The sequence below is a fragment of the Hyperolius riggenbachi genome, chromosome 5 (genome assembly GCF_040937935.1).
Source record: "Hyperolius riggenbachi isolate aHypRig1 chromosome 5, aHypRig1.pri, whole genome shotgun sequence".
NCBI lineage: Eukaryota > Metazoa > Chordata > Amphibia > Anura > Hyperoliidae > Hyperolius > Hyperolius riggenbachi.
In genome coordinates, this window is record NC_090650.1 from 76,208,405 (window position 1) to 76,225,011 (window position 16,607).

General features: G+C 45.2%; 1 protein-coding gene across 1 annotated transcript in view; it reads left to right on the plus strand.

Annotated features, from left to right (window-relative positions):
* The first annotated feature begins 457 nt into the window (after nucleotides 1–457).
* PAXIP1 (PAX interacting protein 1) overlaps nucleotides 458–16,607 on the plus strand; it is a 77,811-nt gene continuing 61,661 nt past the window's right edge. Inside the window, exon 1 of the mRNA XM_068235886.1 lies at nucleotides 458–871. Coding sequence (XP_068091987.1) covers nucleotides 791–871 — 81 coding nt within the window. The 5' untranslated portion in view covers nucleotides 458–790. The remainder of the gene's footprint in view (nucleotides 872–16,607) is intronic.

Here is a 16,607-nt window from a genome sequence, read left to right on the forward strand (position 1 = left end):
TCAGTGGGTCAAGCAATAGGTTTGAGCTCCTCTGTCTTTACTCTGGTGCTTCTGTATACCGAGTTTTGCTGATCTCAGCTGACCAAGATAAAAACAAAACATTTTTTTTTTCATGAATACCTTTGATATTAAAATAAACAGAAGACGACTTGTGCCTGGTCCAGCTAAAGGCATGGTAATTATATAGCGAACGCAGAATTTCTATAAACACGTGCAAACATCCATAACTTCCTGTGCAATTGCATTCAGGAGAATACACCACGTCCAGACAGCAGTGGCGCAGACCGCCTGCTAGGGATACGCTGATGCTCAGGCGATAGACCACACCCCTCTATACGGCCCGCCCACTCCCCTACACAGCGCCACTACCTGCGACCAAAGCGCCTTTCCCCGCTCTGTGCTGTTTGTTTATAGGACGGCCTCCTCAGGACCCGCCCATTTATGGAATACACCATTCCAGCGAGGGGGAACCTTCCCTCTCAGAAACCCACTATTGCCCGTCTTTTTACAAGTAAAACTTTCTAGACGTCAGCACCGTACGAAGCAGCGACGAACTTTAGGCAGACTAGGGCAATAATACATCACGTTACGTGGAAGGGAGCTCGGAGCAGTCAGCTGTCAGCGCTCCGGCTCCCCCTGTCCCCTGGTGGTACGCTCCGTGGCGCGCTCTCTGCATGTCGGGGGGACGGTGTGGCGCCGGGCCTGACCTCTCATTGATTCCCGCGCAGAAGTGGCCTGTGTGGGGATGTGCTGGTGAGCGGTGACCCGGGGACAGGCAGCCGCCGCCGCCATGGCGGACACCGAGATGGAAGTTCCGGAAGACATGTTCAAGGACGTGAAGTTTTACCCGGTGGGGGATCTGGACCCTCAGGTGAGGCAGGAGGGACACCCGGAGCCCCAAACTACACGGGGTGCAGCAGTGCTCTGGCCGGGTGACCAGTTGCGGCCCTCCAGCCTGCCCATCAGAGGACGCCTGGGCCTGTGGTGGCTGCCCATGCTGGGGCATGTAGTTCTCCCGCGGCTGAAGGGCGAGAGCGTGTCCTGAGTGCTGGGCTGCTTTGAGTACATTGCTGGAAGATAATATGTCTCTGCTAAATACTGAGCCGATGAGAACAGCAAACACGGATGAGGCAGAGTGACACTTCCTGCCAAATAGTGATCCTCTCATGGGCGCCTTACTTCTGGATGAGCTGTGTACAAATGGTCTCTAGTATGACTCACTCCATCTCTTCTGATACTTACCCCTCCATCCACATCTTCATCTTGCTTCTGATCACCTGAGCTCACAGGACAGGTGAAAGCAGAAGAAAAATAAAAAAATCTACTTACCTTGGGCTTCCTCCAGCCCCTGGCAGCTGATCTGTCCCTCACCACAGCTCCAGTGTCCCGGGGTCCCCTCCGTTGCAGATGCCAACCTTGCCTGGTTTGCATCCTCTGCGTTAGCACATGCGCGCCCATGTGGTCTAAGGCGTTCTGCGCAGGCACAGTATGCTCCAAGCCACACAAGCTAAGTGCTCGTGCAGGCACAGAAAATGCCAACTTGGCAAGGTTGGCATCTGCAGTGGAGGGGATCCCGGAGCTGCAGCGAGGGACACATAGGCTTCCAGGGGCTGTAAGAAGCAACAGGTAAGTAGATTTTTTTTTTTTTTTACTGCCGCACCTGTTCTTTTAAAGAGACACGGAAGTGAACTTATTTTGCACGTTACCTTATAAGTCGCTTCAGTGCTCACATAACAAGTAATCCACCATGTCCCTGCCGCTAAACGAGGGCTGCAGAGCCCCCAAATCCCTCTGCAAATATCCACCACCAATTTGGTCTTGGATTTTGCTGCGCTGAGAGGCAGAGCTTCCAGCTGTAGCTCTGCCCCTCCTGACGTCAATCGCCGCGCGGCGGTGTGCCGCAATGGACATCAGGAGGGGCAGAACTGAAGCTGAAAGCTCTGCCCCTTCCAGGAAATGCCGGCTGGATTGCCCCCTGGGGGTTTGAGGGCTCTGCAGCCCTCGTTTAGCGGTGGGGACACGGCGGATTACTTGTTATGAGAGCACTGAAGCGACTTATAAGGTAACATGTGCTAAATAAGTTCGCTTCAGTGTCTATTTAAGGATACCTTAGCACAAATATACATTTAAAATGGTTGTGAGGGTCAGGGCGGACTGCACAGGTGCTGCCCGGCAATGCGCGGCTGGGAACGCTCTGTGCCTGCACGCTATGTCATAACTACGTAGTGCGCAGAGCACTCCTGGCCACGGGCTTGCTATCAAGGATTCGTGTCGCCAGCAGCACCTGTGCAGTCCACCTCCGACCAGGAGGTAAGTTTGGGGTACTGTCCTTTCTGGCCAGAGAGAAGTTTGGGGGGCTGTTACAGCAGGGCTGTGGAGTCGGGACAAAAATCTTCCGACTCCTCAGTTTATGAAACCACGACTCTGGGTACCCAAAATGGCTCTGACTCCTCGACTACGACTCCTTAGCCTAATACTTAAAAAGGCTATGGATTTTGTACAAAAATCATCAGACTCAGACTCCTCAGTTTATGAAATCAACGATTCTGACTCCGGGTGCCCAAAATTGCCCCGACTCCACAGCCCTGTGTTACAGAGTAGTGGAGGGGGACAGGGGGAGTGGCAGGCAAAAAAAAGCTGTTATTTCCAACAACGCAGACTCAGACAGAAAACTGTCAGGACCATACCCTGACATTACACTATGGGAGGTGTTTCACTACAATATCAACCAACCCCCCCCCCCCCCCCCCCCTTGGTTAACGTTCAATCCTTGGTTAAAGTTCTTCTTAAAAGTGAACCTTAACTGATGTTTTAAAAATACTTCAAAGGACCACTATCGCAAAAATGTAGGCAGGGCAGTTGAAATCTCACAGAACTGACAGGTTTTGGCCCAGTCCATTTCCTCATGGTGGATTCTCAGGCTTTTCTTTGTTTTCAACAGCATTTTCTGAACTGCAGTTGCAAAGTCTAACGGACAAAACAGTGTGCAAGTGAGTAGGGAGGCTGGCTGGGGTCTTACTATTTTGGGAGGTGAACTGCTGTTTAACTGCGTAATTTTTTTGCGATTATGATCCTTTTGAAGGTTTTTTCTTTTCTTAAACACCAGTTAAGGTTCCCTTTAGGAACACACTTGACAGTTTTCGTACGCGTTTTCTGCACAGAAAAACTGAGAACTCATGTTAATCAATGTGCTAGTACACACTTACTGTGTTGTTCGTGCGCAGGAAAAAAAACTGACATTCTGCATTATGACTCTGCACATTTTGGCAGTTTTCTCTATCAATTACATTAGCTACTGTGAAAAAACGCGCGCGTTTTCCTGCATGGAAACACACTTGGTGTGCAGAAAAAGTATGCAGAAAAACGCGCGCGGAAAACTTAGTCAAGTGTGTTCCCTGCCTTAAAGAAGAACTTTTAAAGAGAAACTCCGACCAAGAATTGAACTTTATCCCAATCAGTAGCTGATAACCCCTTTTACATGAGAAATCTATTCCTTTTCACATACAGACCATCAGGGGGCGCTGTATGGCTGATATTGTGGTGAAACCCCTCCCACAAGAAACAAGAAAAGTACATACTCTTGGCAGTTTCCTGTGTGTGAACCGTGCTGCATTGTGGGAAATAGCTGTTTACAGCTGTTTCCAACTGCCAATAAAAGCATGCAGCAGCTACATCACCTGCCCACAGTAAAAATGTCACCATGTAATAAATATCAAAATGTAAATCAGGGATTTAAAAGCTTTTACAATGGGCAAACACTGACGAAATCATTTATACATAATTATTGTAAAAATGAAGCACTTTTTTATTACATTATTTTCACTGGAGTTCCTCTTTAACCAAGGATTGAACTTAAAGAGGACCAGAGATGATTAAAAAAAGCTTTTATACATAGCTGGGGCTTCCTCCAGCCCCATACGCACGGATCGCTCCCACGCCGCCGTCCTCTGCTTCCTGGATCTGCCGGTACCGGGGCCCGTCATTGCCGCAAGTCGGCCGGCGGACGATTCTCCGCATCACACAGCACTCCCTCTATACAAGTATGCATGAGGCTGCCTACTGCGCAGCCGCATGCGTACGTGTATGGAGGGAGCCCCTGTGATGCGGACAATTGGCCACGTCCGCCAGAAGTGACGGGCCCGGAACTGGCAGTTCCAGGAAGCCGAGGATGGCGGTGTGGGAGCGATCCAGGCTTATGGGGCTGGAGGAAGCCCCAGGTATGTATAAAAGCCCTTTTCTATTTTTACATTGTATTCCTCTCTGGTTCCCTTTAATTCCAATCAGTAGCTGATGCTCCTTTTGCCACGAGAAATCTTTACTCTTTTTTTTTTTTTTTTACCTGGGGCTTCAACCAGCCCATTGTGCAGCGCTGCGTAATATGTTGGCGCTATATAAATACAATTAATAATAATAGCTGTGCTTAGTCCACAAAAAAATGAAATAAACCAATCAAAATTAGTTTCTTGAGCTGCTTGAATAAAGCAGTCCCCGTATTTTTAAGTCAGCTATACAGTGGTTTTCAAAAGTGTTCGGCCCCCTTGACGGTTTCCACATTTTGTCATATTACTGCCACAAAAATGAATCCATTTTATTGGAATTCCACGCCTTAATGGCTCCAGAGGCCCAAGCTATGTGGGAACTAACCAGCACTGCCCTGCATTTCCCCAGCATCACTTGCAATGTCACAGCCCCTTGGTAATTGTTACAATGTAGGAGAAATCTGTGTACAACAGTTAACGGCAAAGGTAGGGGACAAGTGGCACAAGCATCATGACCTCTCCTACTAGGGACTGTGGAATAATGAGCACCAACAGTGACACAGCATCCCCCTTCTAAAAGTTAACTTGACTTAATAGCTGGAGCTTTGTGAGTCAGGCGAGTATAATGGGGACTGTGCATGCGCAGGGCTCTTGTGGCTTCGGGACTGCATGCTGATGCAGGGGGGCAGCGGAGCAGGGAATCACGGTGAGGGAGCAGGAGGTTTTTAGGGGGGCAGGAAGAAGCCCCAGGTAAGTAACTGGCCAATTTGTGTTTCACTTACCGGTAAGCGGCCCTTTAAGAATAGGTTCACACTTGTTTTAAAAACGTATCCGTGGCTCGGTTTTTTTTTTTTTTTGTCCGGATCAAAAACGGAGCCATGGTTACCAATGTTCAAAATAGCCTCCATCTTCACTCAATTTAAAAAAGGATGCGTGTGCATTCAGGGGGATATGTGCTGAAAACCTGAATGGATGATCCGGATTTGCAGGTTTTTCACGGACCCCGGATACACGGAGGGGTAGTGAAAATCAATGCAAAAACGGATCCTCCTCTACACAGGCAGCTTTGGATACAGAAATGGCCCACCTCAGCCCTGTCTGTGGGTGGGGAGGGGGCTGCCATGCTGGAGGGGGTAGCAGGCAGGAAGCGGCATCTTGTGGATTATGCCCCCTATGTACCTCATGCCTTCATGCCTGCTACCCCCTCCAGCATGGCGCCCCCCACTCACGGCCAGGGCTGGGGATAGGTTTCCACGGACTGGAAACCTATGCTGCAAAAAGGACTAAAAACAGAAAAACGGAGAGACATTTTTATTTATTTATTTTTTTTACAAAAACTGATCCGATCTGCAACTGGACAAGTGTGGACCTACTCTAAGCCTCTCTTACACACGCTTAACTAAAGTCTTTTTAAATGTCTTACAAATTACATATTTCGCCATGTTGTACGACAATCAGGTGAAATTAACAAAATGATGACGAGCGACCTATATTGGGCATTAGGCCCGATCTGTTAGGCGGATCAACTTGCACAACTGTTGGGCAGATATCATGCGATAGGCCACTTGTGTGCAATGTCGTTCAAACAAACAAAATGCGGCGTGCTGTGCATACTGTTGTTTCCACTTGCGCCATCAGTATTTAAATGAGTTGGCTGTTTGCAATATCGGAGTGCAGAAAAGACTTGTCGAAACACATTCGGTTTGATCAGAAGAAAATTCTTTTACCAGTTGATTGGAATTGACTGAAAAATGACCAGTTTCTTGATTGTTAAACAGGTTGGATGTGGTGGTAAACAATGAACATGCTTCAACATAATGCCCGGTACACGCCATGCAATTCCCATCAATAGTTAATTTTCGTCAGGTCCAATCTGATTTCCGATCGTTTTTTTGTGAGCGATTTTGTATAGAGGTGATTTGGAAAATCGATCGGAAATCAGATCACATCTGTTGGAAATTTTTTATATGACCTGTCTATCTGACAGGAAATTGCATGGTGTGTACCCGGTATTACATGCCCTGTGCTTCTGGAAATGAGATTTAAAAATAACCAAAGTAAACAGACAGAACTTGCTGTAAACAAAAGATCAGGCAGGAGAGCTGATACCTATGTGTAGAGGCCCATACCTACCTTTCAACTTTCCCGACGACCAGTGATTTTTGTTTGAACGTCAAGCGGTCCTTTCCACGACCTTGTGTCGTGGGTACAGGTGCACAATCACGCAAGCATTGTTTAATTGGTGATAATGGCCATCACGGGGGGAATCGGATCTTTAGGATCCCCGACGTCTCCAGTACAAAGTACCATGATCGCGTCAGTGTGCCGTTGCGCATACCCGCTGGTGGGAAGATGGGTCAGGGAGCGCTTGTCGTCATGGGACATCGCTGTGATCCATCTTCCTTCGTCACGAGGTGAGGGTTCAGCTTTAGGTTGGCTTGTATTCCGTCCGATGAAAAAGATCAGTCATCGGACATGTTGGCTACAGATACCCTCTTATGCACAGGCCCAACACATACAGGGTTCTTTGTTGTGCTTAGAAGTTGCAGCTGGTTTGAGGTGACAGAAGTTGCATGTTTTTCATCTTGGGATATCAGTGATTCTGCTTCCTGTCATACTGTACTTTTATCACAGGTTGGCAGGAAATGTTTTGTCATAACAGCTGGTGACCCCAATTTGGTTTATCAAGCTGTAGGGGAGGATGAGCATAAGTATTGTTTCCCCAAGCATGTTCCTTATGCTAGGTACACAACATACAATTTTGTGTTAGATAGATGGTTCAACTAAGGAGTCGGAGTCGGGGGATTTTTGTACCAAATCCACACCCCTGGAAAGTATTAGACTGAGTCGAGGAGTCTGAGCCATTTTGGGTACCAGGAGTCGGTGGTTTCACAAACTGAGAAGTCTGGTGTTTTTTTTTTTTTTCACTGACTCTACAGCCCTGCATTTTTCTGGTTGATTTCTCATAGAAGTAAATGGAAGAAAAGATAAGAGAATTGATATGGAAATCAACTGAAAAATCGAATCAAATTGATCGGACGGAAAATCGACCGGAAAAAAGCATCGTGTGTACCTAGTATTAGTTCTATCAGTAACCCAGAGTTACAGATTGCCCAGCCTGCTCATGGTGAACCAGAACTCCTAGGAGTGTAAAAGGGTCTAAAAAGGACCAAAAAGCCCACTTACTAAAAACGCTAAGCAAAACAGAAATTTGCCTTCTTAAAACCGAAGGTATTGGGATTATTCAGGATTGAATGAGCATATGAGGTCCATGAGCTTGCTAGGCAATCTGTTACTCTTGTTTCAAGTCTTATTAGTGCCACATTAATCCATGCCATGTAATAATACAAGGGCTGTTGAGTTGGTACTCCGACTCAGTTTATGAAACCTCCGACTCCAGGTACCCCAAATATCTCCAACTCCTTAGTCTAATACATACCAAGGCTGTGGATTTGGTACAAAAATCATCCAACTCCGACTCCTCCGTTTATGAAACCCCCAACTCCAGGTAACCAAAATGACTCTGACTCCTCGACTCCAACTCTGACTCCGACCCCACAGCACTGTAATAATGAGGAACAACCAGTCCGAAGCAGTCAGTACACATATTGGATTATTGTGGCTCTGTGACGTTAACAAGCTGACACATAATTGGATTCCAGGGGTTCTGGAGGTGTGTTTAGCTTTTAGGGACAACAAAGGGACATGTTGCATATTCAGCAGTGATGCATCATGGGAGACATATGCTCACTCCAACCTGAATAATTCCAAATACCTTCTGTTTAAAGTAGGCAAAATTCTGTTTTGCATAGCAATTTTAGTGAGAGCTTTTTGGTCCTTTTTAGCACCTTACACTCTCCTATGAGTTCTGGTTCACCAAGAGCATGCTGGACAATCTGTACAGTTGTGCTCAGTTTACATACCCTGGCAGAATCAATGATTTCTTAACCATTTTTCATAGAATATGAATAACACAACTTTTCTTTCACTCATGGTTAGTGGTTGGCTGAAGCCATTTATTGTCAAACTGTGTTTACTGTTTTTAAATAATACAGTTAGGGCCCTTTTCCACTAGAGCGATTGCTGAATCGCAAATTCTTAAATCGCTAGTGATTTTTAAATCGCTAGGGTTGTTACTTTATCATAGAAATTGCGACGTATTTTCCACTACAGTGATTGGATTTGGAAATCGCAATCGCTTTCTGGAGCAATTTTTTTACAATGATAATGCAATGAAAATCGCAATCGCATAACAGAATTAATGAAAAATTGCAATCGCTGGTGTTTGTGATTTGTGATTGCGATTGCTAGTGGAAAAGGGCCCTAACCCCTGTTAGTCAGAACACAGTTAACCAGAAGTCTCCAGCAACCAGAAACAAAATCATAGCCTTGTCATAAATCTATTTTTACACTTCTTTATATAGTAATAGGCCTCTGATACATCAGTTTAAAGAGGAACTCCAGTGAAAATAATGTAATTTAAAAAATAGTGCTTGTTTTACAATAATTATGTATAAATGATTTAGTCACTGTTTGCTCATTGTAAAATCTTTCCTCTCCCTTAAAGGATACCACAACTGACATGTGGCATAATGAGATAGACATGTGTATGTACAGTGCCTAGCACACAAATAACTATGCTGTGTTCCTTTTTTTCTTTCTCTGCCTGAAAGAGGTAAATATCAGGTATGTAAGTGGCTGACTCAGTCCTGACTCAGACAGGAAGTGACTACAGTGTGACGCTCACTGATAAGAATTTCCCCCTTTTTTATCTCTTTCTTGCTCTCAGAAGCCATTTTCTTCTAGGAAAGTGTTTTATAGTTGGAACTTCTTATCAGTGAAGGTCACACTGTAGTCACTTCCTGTCTGAGTCAGGACTGAGTCAGCCACTTACATACCTGATATTTACCTCTTTCAGGCAGAGAAAGAAAAAAAGGAACACAGCATAGTTATTTGTGTGCTAGGCACTGTACATACCCATGTCTATCTCATTATGCCACATGTCAGTTGTGGTATCCTTTAACCACCTTAGCGGTATGGACGAGCTCAGCTCGTCCATTACCGCCAGAGGGTGCCGCTCAGGCCCTGCTGGGCCGATTTTGATCAAATAAAGTGCAGCACACGCAGCCGGCACTTTGCCAGCCGCGTGTGCCGCCTGATCGCCGCCGCTCTGTGGCGATCCGCCGCGAGCAGCGGCGAAAGAGGGTCCCCCCAGCCGCCTGAGCCCTGCGCAGCCGGAACAAATAGTTCCGGCCAGCGCTAAGGGCTGGATCGGAGGCGGCTGACGTCCATGACGTCACTCCGCTCGTCGCCATGGCGACGAAGTAAGCAAAACACGGAAGGCCGCTCATTGCGGCCTTCCGTGTTACTTTTGGCCGCCGGAGGCGATCAGAAGAACGCCTCCGGAGCGCCCTCTAGTGGGCTTTCATGCAGTCAACTTTCAGTTGGCTGCATGAAATAGTTTTTTTTAATTTAAAAAAAACCCTCCCGCAGCCGCCCTGGCGATCTTAATAGAACGCCAGGGTGGTTAATTAGTCAGACATTTATCACATGGTGACATTTTTTTACTGCTGACAGGTGATGCCACTGGAAGGAGATGCTGTTTGCTCTTTTGGCAGTTGGAAACAGCTGTTATTTCCCACAATGCAACAAGGCTCGCACAGCGTGATATCAGGACCTCAGAGCTGTAAGGCGATGACATCACACTGTGGGACGGGTTTCACCACAAAATCAGCCATACAGAGCCCCCTGATGATCCGTTTGAGGAAAGGAATAGATTTCTCATGGGAAAGGCGGGTATCCACTACTGATTGGGATAAAGTTAAATTGTTAGTTACGTTTTTTCTTTGTTTTTTGTCTTAATGATTTTAATTACTGTATTTCAACATTAACCTCCCCGGCGTTCTATTGAGATCGCCAGGGAGGCTGCGGGAGGGTTTTTTTTTAATAAAAAAAAATCTATTTCATGCAGCCAACTGAAAGTTGGCTGCATGAAAGCCCACTAGAGGGCGCTCAGGAGGCGTTCTTCTGATCGCCTCCGGCAAGCATAAGTAACAAGGAAGGCTGCAATGAGCAGCCTTCCTTGTTTGGCTTTCCTCGTCGCCATGGCGACGAGCGGAGTGACGTCATGGACGTCAGCCGCCTCCGATCCAGCCCTTAGCGCTGGCCGGAACTGATTTGGTCCGGCTGCGCAGGGCTCGGGCGGCTGGGGGGACCCTCTTTCGCCGCTGCTCGCGGCGGATCGCCGCAGAGCGGCGGCGATCAGGCAGCACACGCGGCTGGCAAAGTGCCGGCTGCGTGTGCTGCTTTTTATTTGAGGAAAATCGGCCCAGCAGGGCCTGAGCGGCAGCCTCCGGCGGTGATGGACGAGCTGAGCTCGTCCATACCGCTCAGGAGGTTAATACAGAGTTTATAAGTATACAGTGTGGGATATAGTACAGTGTCTTAGCTAGGCCTATCTTTAACATTGACTCTCAAACAATCAGAAAATACACTTATCTGTCATAAGCCAATCCCTGTTGGTGCCGGATATGGGGGTTTTTACTGTAAAAGCCAAATGACCCTGATCAAAAATGTACTCACCCCAGTTCTTAATACCTTTTATTGCCCCCTTTAACATCAATGACAGCTTGAAGTCTGTTGTGGATGAGGCTTTTTATCTTTTCAGATGGTAAAGCTGCCAATTCTTCCTGGCTAACGCCTGGTACGCATGATGAGATTTTCTGGCAGATCATATATTTCCAATTTGTCCAGTGTGATTTCTGATCGATTTCCGACCAATTTTCCTTTCACTTTTATGGAAAATCGACCATAAAATCATATCGGACATGTTGGAAATGCAATATTATCTCTTTATAGTAAACTCCAAGGGACCAGGAAATGTGGTCTCCTGTATTAGAAATTGTCCTAGAAATGACCCAGCATGCCCTGGTACATTCTCTGCTGCCAAGGATCAACTCTGTCTTCTCATTGGAGGTACAGTACAAGCGCTTGTACATTTGGACTACAAGGTTAAGTATACCTTAGGGCTGCATAGCTAGGCTAAAGAAGTTGCTAGTACAGTATCCAGGACTCCTTTAAAAATAGTAGCCATCACTAACTAGAGGCAGCCACTCTCTTCCTGAGTGGCTCCAATACCTCAGTGGGCCTGTGTCCTGCAAAACTTTCTGTTTATACTTGATCCAATCATGAAGTTTTTCTTCAAAATGCAGCTAATCATGATTAGATTATACTGTAATTGATCTGACAGTAAATCTGCCAGAAAATCTCATTGTGTGTACCTATTCTAAAAGCCTCCAGTTCCTGTATATTTTTGGGCTCTTTTGCATGAACTGCAAGTTGCTGTCTTCATGCAATGGTTCAATGATAGCGAAGTCGGGCTGAGATTGACGCTCCAGAACTTTAACTTTATTTTGCTGGATGTGTTTTAGATCGTTGTCATGTTGGAATGTCGAAGTACATACCATGCTCAGCTTCCTGGCTGAGTGCAAATTTTCCTCCATTATTTTTTCATAAATTCAATCATCGATTCTGACCATATGTGCCTTAGTAGCTAACACATCCCCAGAACATCAGCAATACACCACCATGTTTCACATTAGGAATGGTGTACCTTTCATCATAGGCCTTGCTGAAAAAGTTTAATTTTAGTCTCCTCAATCCAAATGACTGTGACAGAAGGTTTGAAGCTCGTCTCTGTGATGTTTGACATATTATTAGTGGGTTACTTTGTGGCATTTTGTGTAGATATGGCATTCTTCTGGAAACTCGACCATGCAGCCCATCTTGCTTCAAGTGCTTCATTTTTGTGCATTTTAGTGGATATATTAACCACGTCAGCCCGCAGGTGTTTTCACCTCTAGGACAGAAGCAATTTTCCCCTGTCAGCACTCCTCCCATTCATTCGCCAATAATTTTATCGCCTAAATGATTATCTTGTTTTCGCCACCAATTAGGCTTTCTTTAGGTGGTACATTTTGCTAAGAATCATTTTATTCTAAATGCATTTTAACAGTAATAATAAAAAACAATGGGAAAAATTCATTATTTCTGTTTTCGGCCATTATAGTTTTAAAATAAAGCGTTTTACTGTGGATAGAATCCACACATTTTATTTGCCCATTTGTCTCCGTTATTCCTATAGTACTATGTATGGCGCCATTATTTTATTTGGAAATAAAGGTGCATTTTTCAGTTTTATGTCCATCCCCAATTACAAGCCCAGCCCATATAGGCACAATGTAATAGTAATATACCTTCACAACATACATATTCAAAAGTTCAGTCCCCAAGGTAACTAGGTATTTAAAAAAAAAAAACCTTCTTGGGTTTTTTTTTTCAACCTTTTTTTTTTTTTTTTTTTTTACTGGGGGGGGGGGTCAATCAGGTTTTTATTCAATGTGTACACTTTTTTTTCCCCCCTATTGTTACTTGAATCTTACAGTTTGGCCACTAGGTGGTGCTAAGCGCACTCCTGGAAGATACCAGGTTAATTTTTTTGATTTCTTTTTATTTATTTATTCTTTACATTTTATGACGTGTATTCATGAATCAAGATGCCTCCCGAATGGAGGCATCTTGATTCATTCACAGGGGATCATTTGCCTCGGGGGGACACTTGTTCCCCTTCCGCAATCGATCCCCTGTAATAGCGGCGGGGAACGAGCTGCCTTCACATGGCTATTAGCACGCAACCACTGCTGGACGGATATATCTGTCCAGATTGCCTTTGAGTGGCGATTTTTGGATGAATATATCCTTAAGTGGTTAAACTCTGTCCTCGGGTCTCAGCAAACGTCTATATAAATATACAATGTATGACCAATTCTGGTACAGTAATCCCTTTATAGTAAACTCCAAGAGACCAGAAAAAGTAGTTTACTATATCAGAAGGTAACTATATCAGAATTGATCATGCATTGTATATTTATCTTGACGCATTTGCTGGGACCTGAGAGACTGAGCTTACTGTATCCAGAGGTTTACTATAACAAGATGCTTCTGTATAGTAAACTTCTTATATAGTAAGCTACTTTTACCGGTCCCTTGGAGTTTAGTATTAAGGGATTGTACTGTAGTTGCCAGAGGGAAGTGGAAGTAGTTTGGAAATCATCATTTAGTATTTATATAGCGCCGACATCTTCTGCAGCAATGTGCAGAGTATATAGGCGTGTTACTAACTGTCCCTCAGAGGGGCTCATAATCTAATCCCCCACCATAGTCAGATGTCCATCTTAAGGTGTGTACACACGTCGGATTTGCGCAAACGAGCCGTCGTTTGGACGTCCAAACGACCGGTCGTTTTGACGTCAAATTGGACGTGTGTAGTCTGCCGTTCAGCTGATAAGAGCGGGCTTGAGCGATCCGCCAAGCGGATCGCTGAAGTCCACTCTTATCAGCTGAACGACAGACTACACACGCCCGATTTGGCGTCCGAATGACCGGTCGTTTGGACGTCCAAACGATGTGGTGTTTGCGCAAATCCGATGTGTGTACACACCTTTAGTCTAGTGCCAATTTTAGGGGGAGCCAAGTTGCTTATTTGTATTTTTTTGGAATGTGTGAGAAAACCAGAGGGCCTGGAGAAAACCCACCCAGACATGGGGAGAAGATATAAACTCCATGCAGCTGTCTGGGATTCCAACCAGAGACCCAGTACTGCAAGGTGTTAGTGCTATCCATTGTGCCACCATGCTGCCCACTAAGGCTCCTTTTACACTTGATCTGCTGCGTTTGGCATGCGTACGCGTTGGTACGCGGTTCCCCCCCCCCCCCCCCCCCCCAAATGTAATAGAAAACATATCCCAACACGTTGCCATCCGCAAAAAAGAGTACAGTACTCCAGTCCAACATGCATATTCACTATCTGTCGGCAAGAGCTGTATCTGTCCATGTTTAGGGCTCTTTCACATCAGAGCTTGCGTTGAACGCTCAAAGCATACGTTTTGTTGTATGCGTTTTGATATGCGTTGCACTGCAGTGAGTGTGCGTTTTTAATCCGTTTTCAATGCGTTACAGCACATAGGAAAACGCAGGTAATTTTTTTTTTCTTTTAGTTTTCAACTTTCTACATTGTTCCTCTGTTGCATTCTGGGACTGATTGCCTGCGTTAACGGATTAAAAACGCGCATAGTGTGCGTTTAACATTGACATTGTAACGCATAAAGCTAGCGTCGGCCAAAAAACTATGCCTGGGTGCAGTGTAACGCAACGTACAAAAAGGCTGCGTTATATGTGAAAGCTAAAATGAAAGTCTATGGACTTTCATTTCACCTTGGGTAACGCAAACTTTACCCGTTGCGTTGAAACGCAGAAAATCTGCCCTAATGTGAAAGAGCCCTAAGCCTCCCTCATTTCTGCTGTGATTTGTCCAGCTCTGTAATAAGAGCATCATTAGTGCTAACCCAGTTGTGAGGAGCTACAGAGCATGCTGGGAGATGACTGTATCCCATCATTAGGCTGTTCTTTTTCTTCCATGAGCATTAGAGGAAGCTCTCTCTATTCTCTGTGCACAGCTTGCTCCATTTATGGCAGCAGAGGTCAGCAGGAGAAGGCTCAGGGACTGCTATTGTTATGATGGACACACTTCCTTTTTTTGCTACCATTTCTGTGGGCAAGTTTTGCCACCTGCTAGTGGTAGAAAGTTGTCAGAAGATTGCCTGACCGCTATTAATGTTTACACAGCCAAAGACAAATCTGTTAGGAGGAACTGCAGTGAAAATAACGTAATTTAAAAAGTGCTTAATTTTTACAATAATTATTTATAAATGATTTAGTCAATGTTTGCCTATAGTAAAGTCTTTCCTGTCCCCGATTTACATTCTGAAATGTATCACATGGCGATAACTTTACTTCTGGAAGGTGATGTTTGTGGAAAGAGATGATGCATTTTTGGCAGTTGGAAACAGCTGTTATTTCCCACAATGCAACAAGGCTCCCCACAGTGTGATGTCAGTACTTTGGGACTGACATCACACTGTGGGAGGGGTGTCAACACAATACCAGCCATACAGAGCCCCCTAATGATCCGTTTGAGAAAAGGAGAATATTTCTCATGGGAAAGTGGGTATCAGCTACTGATTGGGATGAAGGTCAATCCTTGGTTTACGGTTTCTCTTTAACTTAAAGAAAACCTGTAACATCAAAAAGTTCCCCGGGGGGTACTCGCCTCGGGAGGGGGAAGCCTCAGGGTCACAATGAGGCTTCCCATGCCGCCCTTCGGGGGTCTCGCTGCAGCCCTCCAAACAGCGGCGATGTAAATATTTACCTTCCCGGCTCCTGCGCAGGCGCTGTGGCGGCTCCCAGTTCCGAAATAAGCGGAAGTACTCGATCCCCGTCGGGTCTGCTCTACTGCGCAGTAGAGCAGACCAGACTGAGATCGGGTATTTCCGTCTACTTCGGAGCCGAAAGCAGCCACAGCGCCCCCCGCTGGAGCCTGGAAAGGTAAATATTGAACAAGCTGACGGATTTGTCGGGCCGCTGTTCGGAGGGCTGCAGCAAGACCCCCGTGGAACAGAGGACGGCGTGGGAACCCTCATCGGGACCCTGAGGCTTCCCCCTCCCGAGGTGAGTACCCCCCCAGGGGAACTTTTTGATTTAGTGTCTCTTTAAATTAAAAACTTATTTTTCTTCTAGAACTGTTGACTCTCAGTATGCTTTTGTATTTTGATGTCAAATATTAAAGCCTATCTGAACCTACTTATCACAAAGTTACTCCACTCTTGGCTTTTGATATATTACAGTAGAATCCTTTCATAATAAACTCAAGGGACTTGGCCAAGTAGTTTATTATATCAGCATTTGTCATACAGGTTTACAGGATCAGTTTGCTATAACGAGGTTCTGCTGTATTTAGCATATTATACAGGATCTTCTCAAAAAATTAGCATATTGTGATAAAGTTCATTATTTTCTGTAATGTACTGATAAACATTAGACTTTCATATATTTTAAATTCATTACACACAACTGAAGTAGTTCAAGCCTTTATTGTTTTAATATTGATGATTTTGGCATACAGCTCATGAGAACCCAAAATTCCTATCTCAAAAAATTAGCATATTTCATCCGACCAATAAAAGAAAAGTGTTTTTAAAACAAAAAAAAGTCAACCTTCAAATAATTATGTTCATTTATGCACTCAATACTTGGTCGGGAATCAGTTTGCAGAAATGACTGCTTCAATGCGGCGTGGCATAAAGGCATCAGCCTGTGGCACTGCTCAGGTGTTATGGAGGCCCAGGATGCTTCGATAGCGGCCTTAAGCTCATCCAGAGGGTTGGGTCTTGCGTCTCTCAACTTTCTCTTCACAATATCCCACAGATTCTCTATGGGGTTCAGGTCAGGAGA